Here is a 16023-nt window from a genome sequence, read left to right as displayed (position 1 = left end):
TCAGGTTTCGCATCGACTAATTCTAGGGGTCATTCCAACGGCACTCACAGATTCTAAAATTAATTTGTAATTTCTCAATTTTATTCATATGTGGCCATATTTGTAATTATAGTTATACTTTCATCCAACATTCAAATACCTAATTATAATACACTGTCTATAAACCAAAATATAGCTAATTGGGACTAACCTATTTAGATAAAAATTTGATTTTTTTAACAATTTTGTTATATGTTTTAATCGACCCACATTCTTTTGTATTGGCAATAATTGAATAAATAGTCAATCCATAAATATTCTTTTATAATTTTCTTTTGAAAATAACAATAAGGTATGGGGGGTGCATTTTTCTTTACGGTCCTTGTTTCACCAAATCAATGGGTAAAAAGATCTCGTTTTCTTTATGAATTTACCCACTAGATGGCAAATGAGACGAATACCTTTGTTGAAAATGAAAAGCCAAAAAAAAAAAAGTAAATAAAAGTTCGAAACATACATATAAACGTGTCAATAAGTAGGAATATTTCTATTCAACATTTGATGCATAAATTGTACATCTTTTCAATAGGAAACCAAGTGATTCGGTCATCATGACTTCACAAATTTATAAGAGTAAATCCTAAATAAATCAAATTAAATTTAATATCTAATATAGTATTTATTTTAATGATAAAAGTATTGAAATATAATATTATTTAGCGTATTATGGATTTTTGACAAAATAATAGGCTCGTTTAAGATACATATTAAGCTTGAACTTTAACATTAGTTGCTTTGTAAAAGAAGTGAGTGTGTGATAATTTTATAACTGAATTGAAACCCGAATCTAATTATATGAATTATTAATATGTTGCATAATAATATTGTTTTAGTCTTACCTCTTCAAAATCGTAAATAGATTAATTATATTATTAATATCTTACATAATAATGTTTTTAGTTATAAAATAAATTATTCGTATTTTTTAGTAACTTAATAAATCGAATAATTTAAATTACAATATAAATGTACACGAAAATGAATACAATCTTAGAGCAATGATTATCAAACTTGTTGGTTGATATATCTCTTATTTAATTAGTTTAATATAATAACAAAATATTTTGAAAATTCATGAAAAATATTATGAATCCAAATCTCATTTCTGTAAGTCAATGTAAAATTTTATCTAAATATGAAAATAAAGCACCATGTAAAATTACATTACATGCCCCTAGGGTGGATTAAAAAGCAAAAAGATGTTGGTATTTTAAAGGGAAAAAAAGGTAAGTAACACTAAGCTGACAAAAGGTTAATTATTCTTTTGTTGTATTTTTAATATGGAAGGGCTAATTAATGTTACAAAAAGTTACAACAATGTCATTAAAGTCTTTGTTTAATATAAGAAAGAAAAACCCTTGTGATTGGAATCAAATCTTTCCACTTTACAGTAATTAAAATAATGTGTTAAAATCTTTCATGGGTTCTTTAAATTAACTCGTGCCATCATGCACTATTATGATTCATGATTCGTCCCATGTGAGGCCTTCGTTCACCTATAATTAACACAAATATGATTCATTTTTTTTTATATACATATTTACATTACGAATAAAAGGAAAAGGGAAATATAATTTAGTCAAGGGTGTGCCCTCTGTGTCAGGGTTTGTTCCTTCTTCTCCTACAATACATAAATCTGGCTCCATTTTTCTCCACCAATTAATTTAATTAAATATCATTGACCAAATTTATATCTTCGGTTCTCATTGTTCAGAGTAGGTAAACATTTCAAATTTTAATATTGACATAATGTTAGAATTTTATTTATATATATATATATATATATTTCAAGCGCACAACAGAACCTCTCCAAGTTGATGCTTGGGATCTAGATGCATGATCACAGAAAGGCGTTAATCAATAAATAAATAAATAAAAAGGGCAACCTTAGCGGTCGATTCGGAGGACCAAAACAAGATCGAGGCGTAGGGGATCGCTGCTCATCGCACCGTCAAAATTGAATACTTAATTAAAGATTTTGTCATGTTATTAAGGTGCCACGTGGAATGGCATGGGAGATCAATGTGCTTCGGTGGTGACAAGCACTAAGCCACACGTGTACAGTAGGAAATCTCGGGCAGGTGAACCAGTGGTGGGCTGACCTAGATTTTCGGGCAACTGGAGCTCTGGCCGGGGAAACAAAAACCTCAGAACAAACGCCGAGGTTAAAGTAATGACCGCATCATTCATTCATTTCATTCTGCCCTTTTCTTTATTCATTTTAGGATTAATTCCAAAAAACACCCCCATATTATCACTCAACTTTTTTATTGGGCTATAAATTTCAAATTATTGTAATTCATTTCTCAAAAATAAATATTGTATCAATCAAGTATTTCTATTAGTTTGGTATTAATTTAGACATTAAATACTAGTTTAAATCTAATACAACATATTTAGAACTTTAAAGATAATATTATTAGGATAGACAATCGCAAACTCCGAAAGAATTAATTTTTATAAAAATTTAAAAGAATTATTTTTTAACACGTTACATAAGTATAACTTTTATTTTATTTTAAAATTTTGAAATTAAATTAAATTATAATTTAAGAATCTTTGAAAGGATTAACTCTCATGTTTATATATTTTACATAGGTATAAATTTTATTTTATTTTTAAAATGTATTAGTCAGTGTATTTCTCACTTTTTGTTAACAATGAAGTGAATGCTAGTAAAGTTTTTTTAAAATAAAATACAAAAAACATTGATTCCAAGTAAATCCGGAAATGGACAACAACTGGCAAAATATTGATATATATTTTTTATATTTATTTAAAAGGGAGGCTGCCATCAAGCTATCAAAATGAGCATCAAAAGGCAAAATAATGGCATCATCAATGATTAAAACAAAAAGGCCAAAAAAAAACAAGGAGAAGGGGTGGTCCCCACAATCGATGGGTTTGGGAGGCGGGTCCCGCCGAAGTTAAAGTGAGAGGAAAAAAGCGAATAAAACGACAAAAGAATAAGAGGGAAAAAAAAAAGCGAAAGCGAGTGACGTAAAGAAGTTGGAGTGAAAGTGCACAGCAAGGAGCATTCGAAACCGTCGATTTTTTGCAATGGTTTTTTTTTTGGGGGGGGAGTTTCTAACAAGTCGTACTTGCATGTGTGGCGCGTGGGGTACCCCCATTTTCTGGTCCTAGTACTTTTTCTTTTTTCTAAAAAGGAAAAAAGAAAATTTGATGATTAAGATTTAAGACTCTACTATTTTGAACTGAATTGACAAAGACTTTTTCTCCGAACTTTGTTGAAAACGGGCCATTTATCTTTTTTCCCTATGTTCTAAAACCATGTTGAATGATTAAATGCTTTTATTAAACTAATTTAATAAACCTCGAGTCATATATTTCAATTTTTTAAGTCTAATTCTAAACAAAATTGAAAAATATATTTATCTGTTTTAATTTCTCATAATTTGATATTTAGATTTTAAGAAAATCAAGAAATTAGTCTAACCGTTTATTTGTATTAATTTATTGGGGAAAATTAGGAAGAATTTTCTTTTTGCAAAATAGACCGTATATTTATGAAAATAGATCGATATAGAGAGAGAAGCAAAAAACGCTTTCTGCAGGAAGCATTTTCAACTGACATGGCTGAAAGTGCGTCCTGAGAAAAGTGCTTTCTACAAAACGTTTTTTTCTTACATAGCAACTCTTTTTATCAGATAGTTAAATGTTTAACGGTTTTATCTTTAAGTCTTGGGTTCGATTCCTCTCCTACTCACTTATATATTTTATATGTCATGTTTATCTCTCCAAAATCGACATATTTCCCTAAATATAAAAAAAAGAATAGCTTACTTTGCATATCTTTTTCGACTTTTCCCCCTAACTGCTCTTAATGTATTGCATGTAAATTGTTGAACTATTTGTTTTAATTCAGTCAATTAATGACAGCATTTAATAGTATTACCTAATTTATTACATATAAATTGTTTAACTATTTTCTCACTTTTATCAAGTAATGGGATGAAGTTCATGCTTAACTTTTATTTTTTTATACCCCATTCATGCTATGACACATGACAATCTTAAAAGGTGTCTAAACAGTAAACCTATCACTGGCAAGTTGAGAAGTTACTTGTGAACTCATCCTCTCGGGATGACTACTCAGACAATGGATGACTCAATCTTCATTAGGAACATGAAGTCGTTGATCACCAACATCACGCGTGCTCAACTACTTCATCCCATCAGAATCAGAACGAATGGCAAGATTTGTCATGTCATAAACATTCTCATCCCATCGAATGCATCTCTCTCAAACGCGTTATAATGATGGCTAGATGACAAGCCTAACACGTTAATACCATATTACACGAAACCCTTGCCTATAAATACCCTCGGGAAAGATGAAGAAAATATCGACCTTAATAGAATATCAAGCCTAGGCTCTACCAACATACTCTCAACCTTTACGCACTCTCCATAACCTCCGACTCTCAGTCCCAACTGGGTGAACTGAACTCCGTAGCAACCACTCTCCTCTCTTGTTATACATTACATCAACAATTTTATTATTAAATTTTGTTTGATTTTTTGTAATAATATTGAAAATCAAAGACATATAAAAAGAAAAAGAATGATATAAATACTATCTAATTCCAATTAAGAAACGGTTAGTACTTAGGAGTTTAATTCTGTCCAAAATCCGTTGCAAATTAATTGAGAAATTTGGTAGGCTCTAACTAATAATAAATAATAGCTAATTATTGTGTTTTAACTGCTAACAATTTTCATTAAAAATCTAAAATAGTGGTGGCTCATTTTTAGTACAGCCGGTAGTACAAGTCTCTGGAAAGACCCACCACGGTCCACCATGATTACTGTGGTCATTATGTTAACGCGCAATGCACGAGCGTGGGGCTTTGCTCTGTTGTTAAATATGGACAGTGGAATTTGTGGGGCTTTGTTTTTCAACGATTTATTTTGTCCCAAAATACACGAGACTTGCGGTTTCCTTCTTTTTCGCCCCCCATCTCCCCTAAACCACGAAATTGCCATTCCCTTTCAAATATTTTTTTTCCATTTATTAGCATTATTTAGTACAATTATTGACTTCTGAATTTGTATCGTGAATTAATTACTTTCACATCAATTTAATAAAAAAAACTTTCGTTCAAAAATAATAACAATAAACTTAAAATTACACTGTATAAAATCTTTCAATAAAAAGATTACTTAATAATTAAATTATTAGTATATTTATATTTTGGTTATTCAATTTTAAAAAATTATAGAATAGTCATTGAATTATTTGAATTTTTTTAAATCATTAATTTTTTTTAAGTCTGGCTAGTGAGCTCCAAGTGATAATTTAACCATTAGTACGGTGGATCAATACTTATCAATATGTAGAAGAATATAACTTAAATCTAAGTTGATTGGACGACCATTGTCGAAGATCAGAGAAAAAGACTGTTTAGTTTTTAGTTCGTAGATTCGTGATAATTAAAATTGTTTCATGAAAAAAAATGAATTGTAGAATAAAATGAGAAAGAGAGCATTCAATTTATACAAGCGACACATACACAAAAATGCTATAACAACAATTTTAACAACCAATGATTTAAATGAAAACTTTCGAATAGTTTAGTGACCATTTTATAACTTTTAAAGTTAAATGACTAAAATATAAATTTAATGATATTAGGTGTAGTTTACCTTACAAAATACACAAATATTTCATAAATATTTTTGTTTTGTTTTTTCAACTAAATTATAAGCAGAAGGTAATCTAAAATTTTAATAATTTAGTGAACAAGTTTTATACAAAAACTTTAAAAATCATATTCACTTGTAAATTCATGGTATACAAAATTATAATAGATTCAAAATTTTGTTGTGAATTCAAATTTTTTATTGAAGGATTATATATTTACGTAAGATTGAGTCACTCTCCTTTGCTTTCCGCATAAGGGAGGCAAAATCATCCTCAAAGGATAATACTTTTCGTTATTGAAAATTTGATCCTGAAAAAACGGATCCCAATTTAAAATCACTCTTTCACCGAGGTGATAAAGGTTTATATTCATAATGCCAAGATCTTAAAATTTTTTTATTTTAAATTAATTAAAAGTAATATACGAAAATGTTTGTTTAATCGATTATTGATTATCGTTTTGGGAATTTCCTCATATCTAATGCATCACTTTCAGTGAATTTTTAGATTTATTTGAAAATGATTCAGAGAAATATAATTTTAGCTTTTTACAATTAAGTTTATTTTAATTTTTATATTTTTTATTTACTTTGATATATGATCTTAACAACTAAATTATTTTGGTATTTAAACTTAGAAAAATATAAAATTTTGATTATCACTTGAAAATTAAAAAAAATTATATAAAATTTCATGTGATGACGTGGCACAATCTTAGAGTGTCACATATATTACTATAATAACTGGATCGGTTCAACAACTAGTCAAACCACTGATTCTCAATTCAATTGGTTTGATCGATTCAACTGTTAGACCAACAATAATTAAATGAACAATTAAAAATTATAAAAAGTAAAAAATAAACATATTAAACAAATTCAACAACTAGTTTTTGTCTCAATTTTCGGTTTTTACCGATTTCGAGTAGTTTCTGACTTAATTAGTTCAACGTCTTTCGACTCAATCAGTTCTCGGTTTAATCGGTCTGACTGACCAATCCAATCTTGTTCCAAGAACACTAATTACATTATCAAATATTGACATAATACCGGTTCAAAGACCAAAATAGATTTATTTATCAAGTTTAAGAAAAAGTACAAATATGAAAATAAATCTAGTCATCAAGTTCAATGGCCAAAATTACATTACCTATTATATAATTTTTTTGATAAATCTCACCCTAACTAGAATCAATGCCGATGCTAATTAAGGTAAGGGTCGTAATATTCATTATATTAAAGCTAGGAAATTCCAAAAATAAATAATAAATAATCATAACTAACCCAACCATCCATTTTCATAAAACAAATGTAATTAATTCCAAATGAATGGCAAAAATGTCAATGGAAAACTGGAAATAATGAGGGACTTAGAGATTGCAGGTATTTTGAGCCAATAGATTCACTAGCACGGATTTCCTGAAAACCTGTAGTTGTTTTTACTCTATTTTTTTTCTTTAATTTTAATTTTCCTCAACAAAGAACAAAGCTTTGAGCTTCCCCCACTATAAAATCAACCCACCATTTTCTTTTCCCACTCACTTTCCTTTCTTCATCTTTGTTTTGCTTTGAAACAACCCAAAGATCAGACCTTCTCTAAAACAAAAAAACCGAACCAAAACGCTAAAAATGGAATCATCTGGACGTTCAAGGAGGCCTTGTTTCATTGAAGAAGATAATGGGTTGGCTTCTCTTGCAGTTATGGAGTCTGGGTATGCAGGAATTCATTGCCAAACTCATAAGCAAAATGGATTTTTTTCAAGACCTCTTTGTTACTCAAGGAGAAGTAGTTTGAGGAATCTGCCATCATCATCATCTTCATCTTTTTATTGTTCTTCGGCTTCTTCTCCAAGGTCTGGTAGGTTTTGTGATGCCAGATTTGAAGACCATCAGCCCCATTTCTTGGATGCTTGTTTCCTTTGCAAGAAGCCTATTGGGGGTAACAGAGACATCTTCATGTACAGGTCAGTCCATTTTTCTTTTGTATTCACAACAGTATCGGTTCTATTTGTTTTTCCAGACTGAAAAGAGAATAATTGCAGAAAGATCTGATTAATCTATTAGTTTTAGGGAATAAATCCATGAATCTGCCCATTGTTTGATCTTGGATAAAATATATGATTTTTCCTGTGCGCTTTAAGTATGAAAGTGTGTCTTAGGAACCAAAGATTGATTTTTTTTTTATGGATTTGGTTGCTGATTGGGATTTGGTTTTTTGTTGTTGGAAATCTTGCAGAGGGGACACACCTTTTTGTAGTGAAGAGTGTAGACAAGAACAAATAGAGATTGATGAAGCTAAGGAAAAGAACCATAACCTTTCATCCTCCATTAAAGCTATGAGAAAGAAAGACCAAAAAAAATCTACATCTCCAACAAAAGCTGAAAGCTACCCTTTCCGACCAGGCACTGTTGCAGCTGCCTAAATCACCTCACCAAGCAAAATAAAACAAACATATATCTACCTTGTATAAACAGAGTTAAAAGAAAGACCTTGAACAAAGGACATGGAGATCCATGAAGAAAAGGGCCAAGGAGAGGAAGAACAAGAAGAAGCAGCCTCTATGAGGGTTTCTTTTTCCGGGTTTTTTAAAAAAAAATCCCAATTTTCTTGAGAAGAAACATATATGCTAAAAGTTAACTGTGAATGTTATGATATAGGGTATTATATGAGACTGTGAGATAGCCTTAGATTTGCTCTATGATATGGCTCTTTTTTTGGGTGTTTTCTTTGGTGGATAATTAGATTTGATCCTTTTTTTCTTCTTAGGAAGTGCTAATGAATCAATGAAGAAGAGGAAGGAAAGTTGTTTTTGGCTGTTCATTTTCATGAATATGGAAAGTGAATGACATGAATGGAACTTGATAAAAAAGAAGCTGTTTTGTTTTGTCGATTTTAGTGTTCATTGTTAACCTTTATTGTCATTGCACTTCCCTAGTCAATTCCTTCACCTATGGCCTTTTAGCCTTTAGACTGGTTTAATGAGGCCATAGACAGGTAAAGGGTTGGGGAGAAAAATAAATAAAGTTGAAAAAGGTTCATTAAAAGAAGGCAGGCAACTGTGGCTTATGCCGGAGCCACACCACACAACTCCCACCGGGGAAACAATGGCTATTTGCAAGTTAAAGGCTTCGTAATCAATTCTCCACCTTATTCTACGTTTTGTATTGCACTTAAAAGAGTTAATGGAGGGTTTCTTTTTATTTTTATTTTTCTGGGAATTCTTTCTTGGATATTTTAATGAAAGAAAGGGGGAGAGGTTGCGATTGATAGAGAATGTGATTTTATGCATTAACAGTGCGTATGACATTGGAGCGCTGGTTGAGGCTAGGGCGTCATTGCTCCCGACATGCTGTGGCGGGGCTCCAAACTTCTTGTTCTCGGGTATGCCTTGTCTCGATTCTTCATCTAAAACCACCAATGGTCTCAAAACTTGAGCCTTAAGTTTTCGTGAAACCTATATCAAGTTCAAAAACATCTAAATTAAACTCAATTATTTACAAATGCATAAAATAAAAGAAAAACATTAAAAAATCAATAAATGTAATTAAGACTCGAAATAAGTAATCTAAACTAAGATGCAATATTTCACCTAAGAATCATGTAAAATGCTAAATGTTCGATTCCAAAATATGTAAATTATGTGCACTTATTATTATTCATGCATCGATTGGTATACCATATTCCAGCTAGCGTGATCAAAATTTGTACAGTTGTGAAAAAAGATGTTACTTGTTCTGATTTAGCACTGAAACAGTACACATCGTATTGAACCGATGTAAAATCGACCCCATATTTTGAATACCCAAAATAATCAACAAAACCAAAAGACTCTAAGGTATGTTTATGGGATCCATGTTTGACACCTGGATATGAAAATACAGTCTCTCAAAATACATAAAAAAGAAACTTGAAAAAAGTATAACCATACTCACCAATCCGAGTAACATGGTTTTTCGATTTGTAATGGACAACAAATAACCGCGTTACAGAGAAACTAACCTCGAAAAGTAGATCTGTTGCGACCTTTTTCTCCTTCAAAGCAGGGCTCACCAACGTTGTCTTTTCTTTCAAAAGCTTAACCCCAAGTTTCAATTATATACATATAAATGCAAACCGTCTTCATTTATCCCCATGTATCTCATTTCCTTCTCTTCATTTTCCAAAAAACAGCAAATACAAACAATGGCCTTAACCTTACGTTCTTCCACTTCTTTCATCAATCTAGAAGAAACCAAAAGCTTCAAAACACCTGATGATTCCTTAGCCACCATTTGCTTTGCTCGAATGAGGCTGTCATCATTGTCCCGTTTCCAGGCGAGGAATTCGAGGTGCAGGATCAAGCATGGCTCTCGATCACCGGACAGAAGAAGAATAACAGCAAGGAAAGGGAGAAGTTACATAGTCTAACAATTTCCCATAATAAAAATAACTCTTTTTGTGATGTTACCACTTGACACAATAACTCATGGAGGTACCTTGAATAAACCAAGGGCAATGAATGTGAGTTTAATGGCCTTAAAGAACGCAGGTTTGGAAGGAGTTATGGTGGATGCTTGGTGGGGTTCAGTAGAGAAAGATGTTAAAGTACAATTTGGAAGGGTAAGCTGAGCTTGTCCGAATGGTTGAAAAACATGGTCTAAAGCTCCAAGTTGTCATGTCTTTTCATCAGTGCGGAGGGAATGTCGTAGATTCTTGCAGGTATAAATTTACTTCACCTTCTGCATCTCAATTTCAACTGCCAAAACAATAACATTATGTATTAGATTCAAAATTCTTTGCTCTTACGAAAATGGTTTCCGAGACATGAACCGAAGTTTCTTACTTGAATATTCACCATACCTTTGCCTCCATGGGTGCTTAAAGAAATCAGCAGAACCCGGACCTCATCTACACCGATAGGTCGGGGCAGAGGAACCCCGAGTACATTTCCTTGGGTTGTGACTCCCTACCAGTTCTCAGGGGAAGAACACCGATTCAGGTTTACACAGATTACATGAGGAGCTTCCGGGAAAGGTTCAGAGATTACTTGGGACGAGTTATTGTGGTAAGCATCTATATATCTCGAACTATACAAGTAAATAGAGGTATATCAGCATCATTGATATAACCCCTTGGTTCCTATTAGAGTCTAAAATATCAAATCATCAATATCAAGTTTTTATGCAGTTCTATAAGCAAAAAAAAAAAAAAAAACTCTAGAAATATAAATGCAAGTTCTCTGTATCAGGAAATTCAAGTGGGGTTGGGCCCTTGTGGAGAGCTGAGATACCCAGAAAGCAATGGAACATGGAAGTTTCCTGGAATTAGAGAATTTCAGTGCTATGACAAGGTAAATTACTGAATTTTTATGAACTGAAATGAAGTTTCTCTATTACTAAGCTTAGATTATTAGATTTTCTAAACAAGTTTTTTAAGTGTTGAAACAGTATATGAGAGCTTCACTCGAAGCAGCGTCAGAAGCAATCGGGAAACATGACTGGGAAAGGTGGGACGCATGATTCAGGTCACTACAAGCAATTTCCCGAAGAAACCGGTTTCTCCGAAGGGATGGAGCATGGAACACCAAGTACGGACAGTTCTTCCTAGAGTGGTACTCGGGAAAACTACCAGAGCATGGAGACAGGATACTTACAGCAGCAAAAGTAACTTTCCGTGGAACTGAAACAAAGCTTTCAGGAAAGGTAGCTGGAATCCATTGGCATTACAGAACAAGGTCTCATGCTGCAGAACTAACAGCAGGATACTATAACATTCGATATCAAGATGGTTACCTTCCGATTGCATAAATGTTCAGTAAACATGGAATAGTGTTCAACGTCGCCTGCATGGAAATGAAAGATGGGGAACAACCTGAGTATGCAAATTGTTCACCCGAGGGATTAGTTCGACAAGTAAAGATGGCAACAAAGACAGCCCAGGGCGAACTTACTGTAGAAAATGCACTGGAGAGGTATGATGCTGGTGGATATGCACAAGTTTTAGAATAAGTAGATCAGATTCAGGCAATGGATTGAGTGCATTTACATATTTAAGAATGAACAAAAGGTTGTTTCAAGGGAATAACTGGCAGCTTTTGCATAAAAACCAGGCACACAGGCTATGTACAACAGTATATACTATAGTGTATCACACATAATTTTTGGTATAATATGCCAAAGTAGCATATTTACATTTGTTTTTTTGTTGTTGTTGTTGTAATTCATTCGTTTTAGAGCGAGAAACTTAAATTGTTTTCCGTAATTTATTTATAGAAAAAGAGTCGTATACTAGTGTTGAATCATGAGAGCCTTCCTACTCAAGGCGAAATTGAATTGTAAATTTTATTTTGGAGGGGGAATGCAATTTTATCACTGTATTAATTTTTGAAAGAACCAAACTATAATTTCACCATTTTGGGGGCCAAAGCCCCTATCAGCCTATCTCCCCCACCGCTGCCCTTGAGGCCGAGGCCACAAGTATCAAAAACAGTTTATGTATTTTTAAGAAACTCCACAATGAGCTTTGTTTCAAATTACACACCCAAATTGTTTCAAATAATTCTTTCAACCATAGAATAAAAGTTAGATATAATGAACCAAATCTGTCAAATCATTACAAAAGTTGTCTAGAGAGAAACTACAAGACATGAAAATACACAGCCAGAGAAGTCCAGATGAGCACTCTTAACCATGTCCCCAATATGCCTCCGTGAAGTTTTGCCAAGTTTCAAGCCTTGAGGAGGAAAGTTGTTCGGTCACAGCTCCTTGACCTCAATGCTTCCATATAGCTGAATTTGCCACAATCGACAAGAAAGTTTAGAGTTAGGACATTCATCAAGACATTAGTTTAACTCCATGCATCCAAGTAGGTAAATAATGCAAATATTAACTCTTTGAGTTCAACTTTAAAAGCAAAGACATTCGGTGTTTGCTAGATAAAAGACGTAGTAAGTTGGAGATATTTTCAACTGAGATAAGTGTGGCAAAAAAGGATAGCAAATTTCAAAGATAAATAAACCAACCAAACCATTCATGCATGTTGTTGCAAGAAGGAAATAAAATCAGAAGTTCCTGATTAGCAGTTAATAGCAAGGACAAAGTACCGAAGTACTAAAGTACTATTTTTAAGCAGTTAATAGCTAATATAAAAGTAATAATGCATGCAGCCGATGTCTAAAATCCAAACATATACACTGCATCCACTAAGTAGTATCCTCACATAAAGTTTTTAGGAATGATCTGGAACCGAAAAGATGAAGTTGGTTTTTACATACATTGCTCTGGCTCTTCATCTCTCTTTTAAGTACCCATGTCAGACACCAGTATCAAACACATTTCGGATATGGATATGTCCCTCAAAATACATAGAAAAACTTGGAAAAAATTGGACCGATATTAGACACATACCCTTATCCAACACTCACACTTGAGTCCAAGTATCATATGTTATTACTATTTCAGAAGTTATAATAGCTTCAACCTTTAAGACCTCTTCCTTCAACCTTAGATATAACACCATATACTTTCCTTTTCATTTCTGCATCATCGACCATAAACTGGAAAAAGAATTGACCAATTTACCGAGCACAAAACCTACATCTTGACATCACTGTATTGCGCTAAATAGGCCATCCTGACTTTCCTAGTCCTAACCTAACCCTCCTTTAAGGAGTTGATGTCTCCCTCAGCGGTTGGTTTCTTGTAGCTGCATGCACCATTGATAGTTCACATTATCATTTGGACTCAAAGTGACAAATTTTGACTTTGCAATGTTAGCCATTCTTCATTCAACATTTCTCCAACACCTTCAACTTGAATTTCATTAAAAGCTTCATGAGCTACACCTGTCAAATCTGAATCAAATACTGTCCTCCTAAAATCCAGTCATCTAATAGGATGCCATTATAACTGCTAGCATTGGATCTTTTAAGCTTTCTCTCCTAATAAGAAGCAACACAAAGAGTGATAACCAACATTGTCTCATAAATCTCTGTAGCCATTTCCTAAAGCAGTCGCAAGCATCGCAATCTGATACTCTGAGAAGTTCCTTTTATCATGAGAAATAGAGAGATTAAACACTCGTTCTAATCTCCCTCCTACTGATTAAATTACTAGGAAAGTGTCCAATTTTCCTCTAACAAAAAGAAAAGAAGAAATTGCTTATTTGTCTATTTCATCATTCAAAATTTGAAGCTGCTAATTCTGTCAACTAATTATATCACATTCGAAAGAAATTCTCAAAATCAGTGAGCTGAAAAGTACCGATCATGAGTGCGAGGGAGGTGACGAAGAAGAAGAGCTTGAATTATCGCGGCGAAGATTTTCGATCAAGTCTCCAAGTTCTTTACGAGCTGATTCTCTGCCAAACATGAATCCGTACCTGAATCAATGATTATTAAAAAAGTGAAAAAACAAAAATCAAACTTTGAAAGATGGAACAGAGCAAGTGAAAGAAAAAAAATGATGTAGCAATAGCTACCAGCAAGAAACGGCGGAGAAGACACCGGCGGTGGCAACCATGTGAATAAGAGTGAACGATTTTTCCATATTATTTGTTGCTCTCTTTTTCCCGGTAACTGAAACGGCGTGGATTAGCTACTCGATTGGGTTTTATTGCAATTACCATAGCTGGGCTGACTGACGATATTCTCATTGGTTGGTTGTCGCAACAGCCCAAATGATTTACAATAAATCTTGTTTAAGTTTTGGTCTATACGGGTCGGATGGATAGTCCGGCCCATCATTTTTATTTGTTACGGGTTGGTTTGGAAGAATACTCGATTGTCTTGACCTAGTCATTTCAAGTTTCTATAAAAACCCGAACCAGAAAACCCTAACTCGTCGTTGTTATTTTCTCTCGAAGAGCCGCTCCTCACCTTCCGGACCAGACAGGCGCAGATCCTCTCAGCCCAGCGACCATGGTATTCTCTTCTTTCTCACTTTGAAAAAAATTCTTTTAACATTTTGCATATGTTTATAGACTTGTTTGTTTTCCGGGAAAATGCTATCCACAAAAATTGCCTAGTTGGTTAGTGGAGCAATAAGAACAAGTTGAATCAGATATAATCTCATTTTATAGCTAAATATCAACTGTGTTATAGCTATGTTGTCAGCCTTTTTGTGCAACGTAGCAGGAAAAGGAAATGAGATAGGAAGTCGAGCAATCATATTTCAATTTTCGGGTTAAAAAACTTTGATGGGTTGTTCATAAATTGGTCTCATTGTCGGTTTCAAGTCGTTTTTTTTTTATCTTCATTTATTTTGAATTAGAATCTAAAGGCTAAAATGCTAGAAAAGCAATTAGATATCACATGGGATTTATTTATTTTGTTAATGTTGCTTCACGGTGTAATATGATTTATTAACTCGCTTTTATTGATGGTGCAGACAAAGAGAACGAAGAAGGCCGGAATTGTTGGAAAATATGGTAGGTGCTACTTGATTTTATGAAGTCTTATCTTTGTAATTCATATTTTGTTTTCTAGACAGAATTTCTACGTAGAAAGGATCGATATTGTATGAAAGATGGTATTTGATAGCCATTTGAATGTTGGAAACTGTTACCTTTCTGATTTTTATCTAAATTGATTTAAATTTTCAACTATTGTAGCTTTATTCTCGGAACAATTCTAACTTAAAATGGGATTTTTGGCATTTCAATACCTGAAGTTTTCCCCTCTGATTCCTTTTCTTGTTTTATCTGTTACTGAAGGTACCCGTTATGGTGCCAGTTTGAGGAAGCAAATTAAGAAGATGGAGGTGAGTCAACACAGCAAGTACTTCTGCGAGTTCTGTGGAAAGGTATGGCATTCGGTTTTGTTTGATCCTATAGTTTCTGAGTTCCAAGGCTTGTGTTCATATTTTTGCTCATCATCTGTTGCATGTCTTTGTTCTAATAAGCTCTGCTGCTACAGTATGCAGTGAAGAGAAAGGCTGTAGGAATCTGGGGCTGCAAGGATTGCGGGAAAGTTAAAGCTGGTGGTGCTTATACTTTGAAGTAATTATCTACACTGTTCCTCTCGTTTCAGTTTCTTTTCTTTGGATGTCCATGTAATTAACAAGGTACTGCTTTTGTTATTTTACAGCACTGCCAGCGCTGTGACCGTGAGGAGTACTATTAGGAGGTTGAGGGAGCAAACTGAGAGTTGAGCAGCTGCTGACTACGTTATGTTCAACTTTGGTATGATGTTCGTGTATGTGTTGGCTACAAACCATTTGAGTCATTTTGTTGACAATTATGGCGCTTAGTTCTTAATTTTATATCTTAACTCTGGTATTGGAGCTTTATTTAAGTTCAAATATTTGAGTATTCTTGTTTCATGAATATCTTGTTACTTTGCA

General features: G+C 33.3%; 3 protein-coding genes and 1 pseudogene across 3 annotated transcripts; 3 read left to right on the top strand and 1 right to left on the bottom strand.

Annotated features, from left to right (window-relative positions):
• The first annotated feature begins 7129 nt into the window (after positions 1-7129).
• On the top strand, positions 7130-8594 carry LOC105800294 (FCS-Like Zinc finger 2). Its single transcript, XM_012631324.2, has 2 exons — positions 7130-7667; positions 7940-8594. The coding sequence occupies exons 1-2, from the start codon at positions 7333-7335 to the stop codon at positions 8124-8126; spliced, it is 522 nt and encodes a 173-aa protein (XP_012486778.1). The 5' UTR covers positions 7130-7332; the 3' UTR covers positions 8127-8594.
• A 308-nt stretch (positions 8595-8902) lies between these two features.
• On the top strand, positions 8903-12119 carry LOC105800292 (beta-amylase 3, chloroplastic-like; annotated as a pseudogene).
• Positions 12120-12160: 41 nt separating this feature from the next.
• On the bottom strand, positions 12161-14330 carry LOC105800296 (uncharacterized). Its single transcript, XM_012631326.2, has 3 exons — positions 14162-14330; positions 13945-14062; positions 12161-12470 (listed from the first exon to the last, which is right to left on the bottom strand). Exons 1-2 carry the CDS (start codon positions 14227-14229, stop codon positions 13948-13950), a joined length of 183 nt encoding a protein of 60 aa, XP_012486780.1. The 5' UTR covers positions 14230-14330; the 3' UTR covers positions 12161-12470; positions 13945-13947.
• A 142-nt stretch (positions 14331-14472) lies between these two features.
• On the top strand, positions 14473-16006 carry LOC105800295 (60S ribosomal protein L37a). The gene is made up of 5 exons (XM_012631325.2): positions 14473-14603; positions 15070-15109; positions 15395-15483; positions 15597-15679; positions 15768-16006. The coding sequence occupies exons 1-5, from the start codon at positions 14601-14603 to the stop codon at positions 15829-15831; spliced, it is 279 nt and encodes a 92-aa protein (XP_012486779.1). The 5' UTR covers positions 14473-14600; the 3' UTR covers positions 15832-16006.
• The last annotated feature ends 17 nt before the right edge of the window (positions 16007-16023 follow it).

Source organism: Gossypium raimondii, chromosome 9, assembly GCF_025698545.1.
Source record: "Gossypium raimondii isolate GPD5lz chromosome 9, ASM2569854v1, whole genome shotgun sequence".
NCBI lineage: Eukaryota > Viridiplantae > Streptophyta > Magnoliopsida > Malvales > Malvaceae > Gossypium > Gossypium raimondii.
The sequence above is the reverse complement of the archived record's forward strand: the minus strand, read 5'-3'. Positions and strand labels throughout refer to the sequence as shown.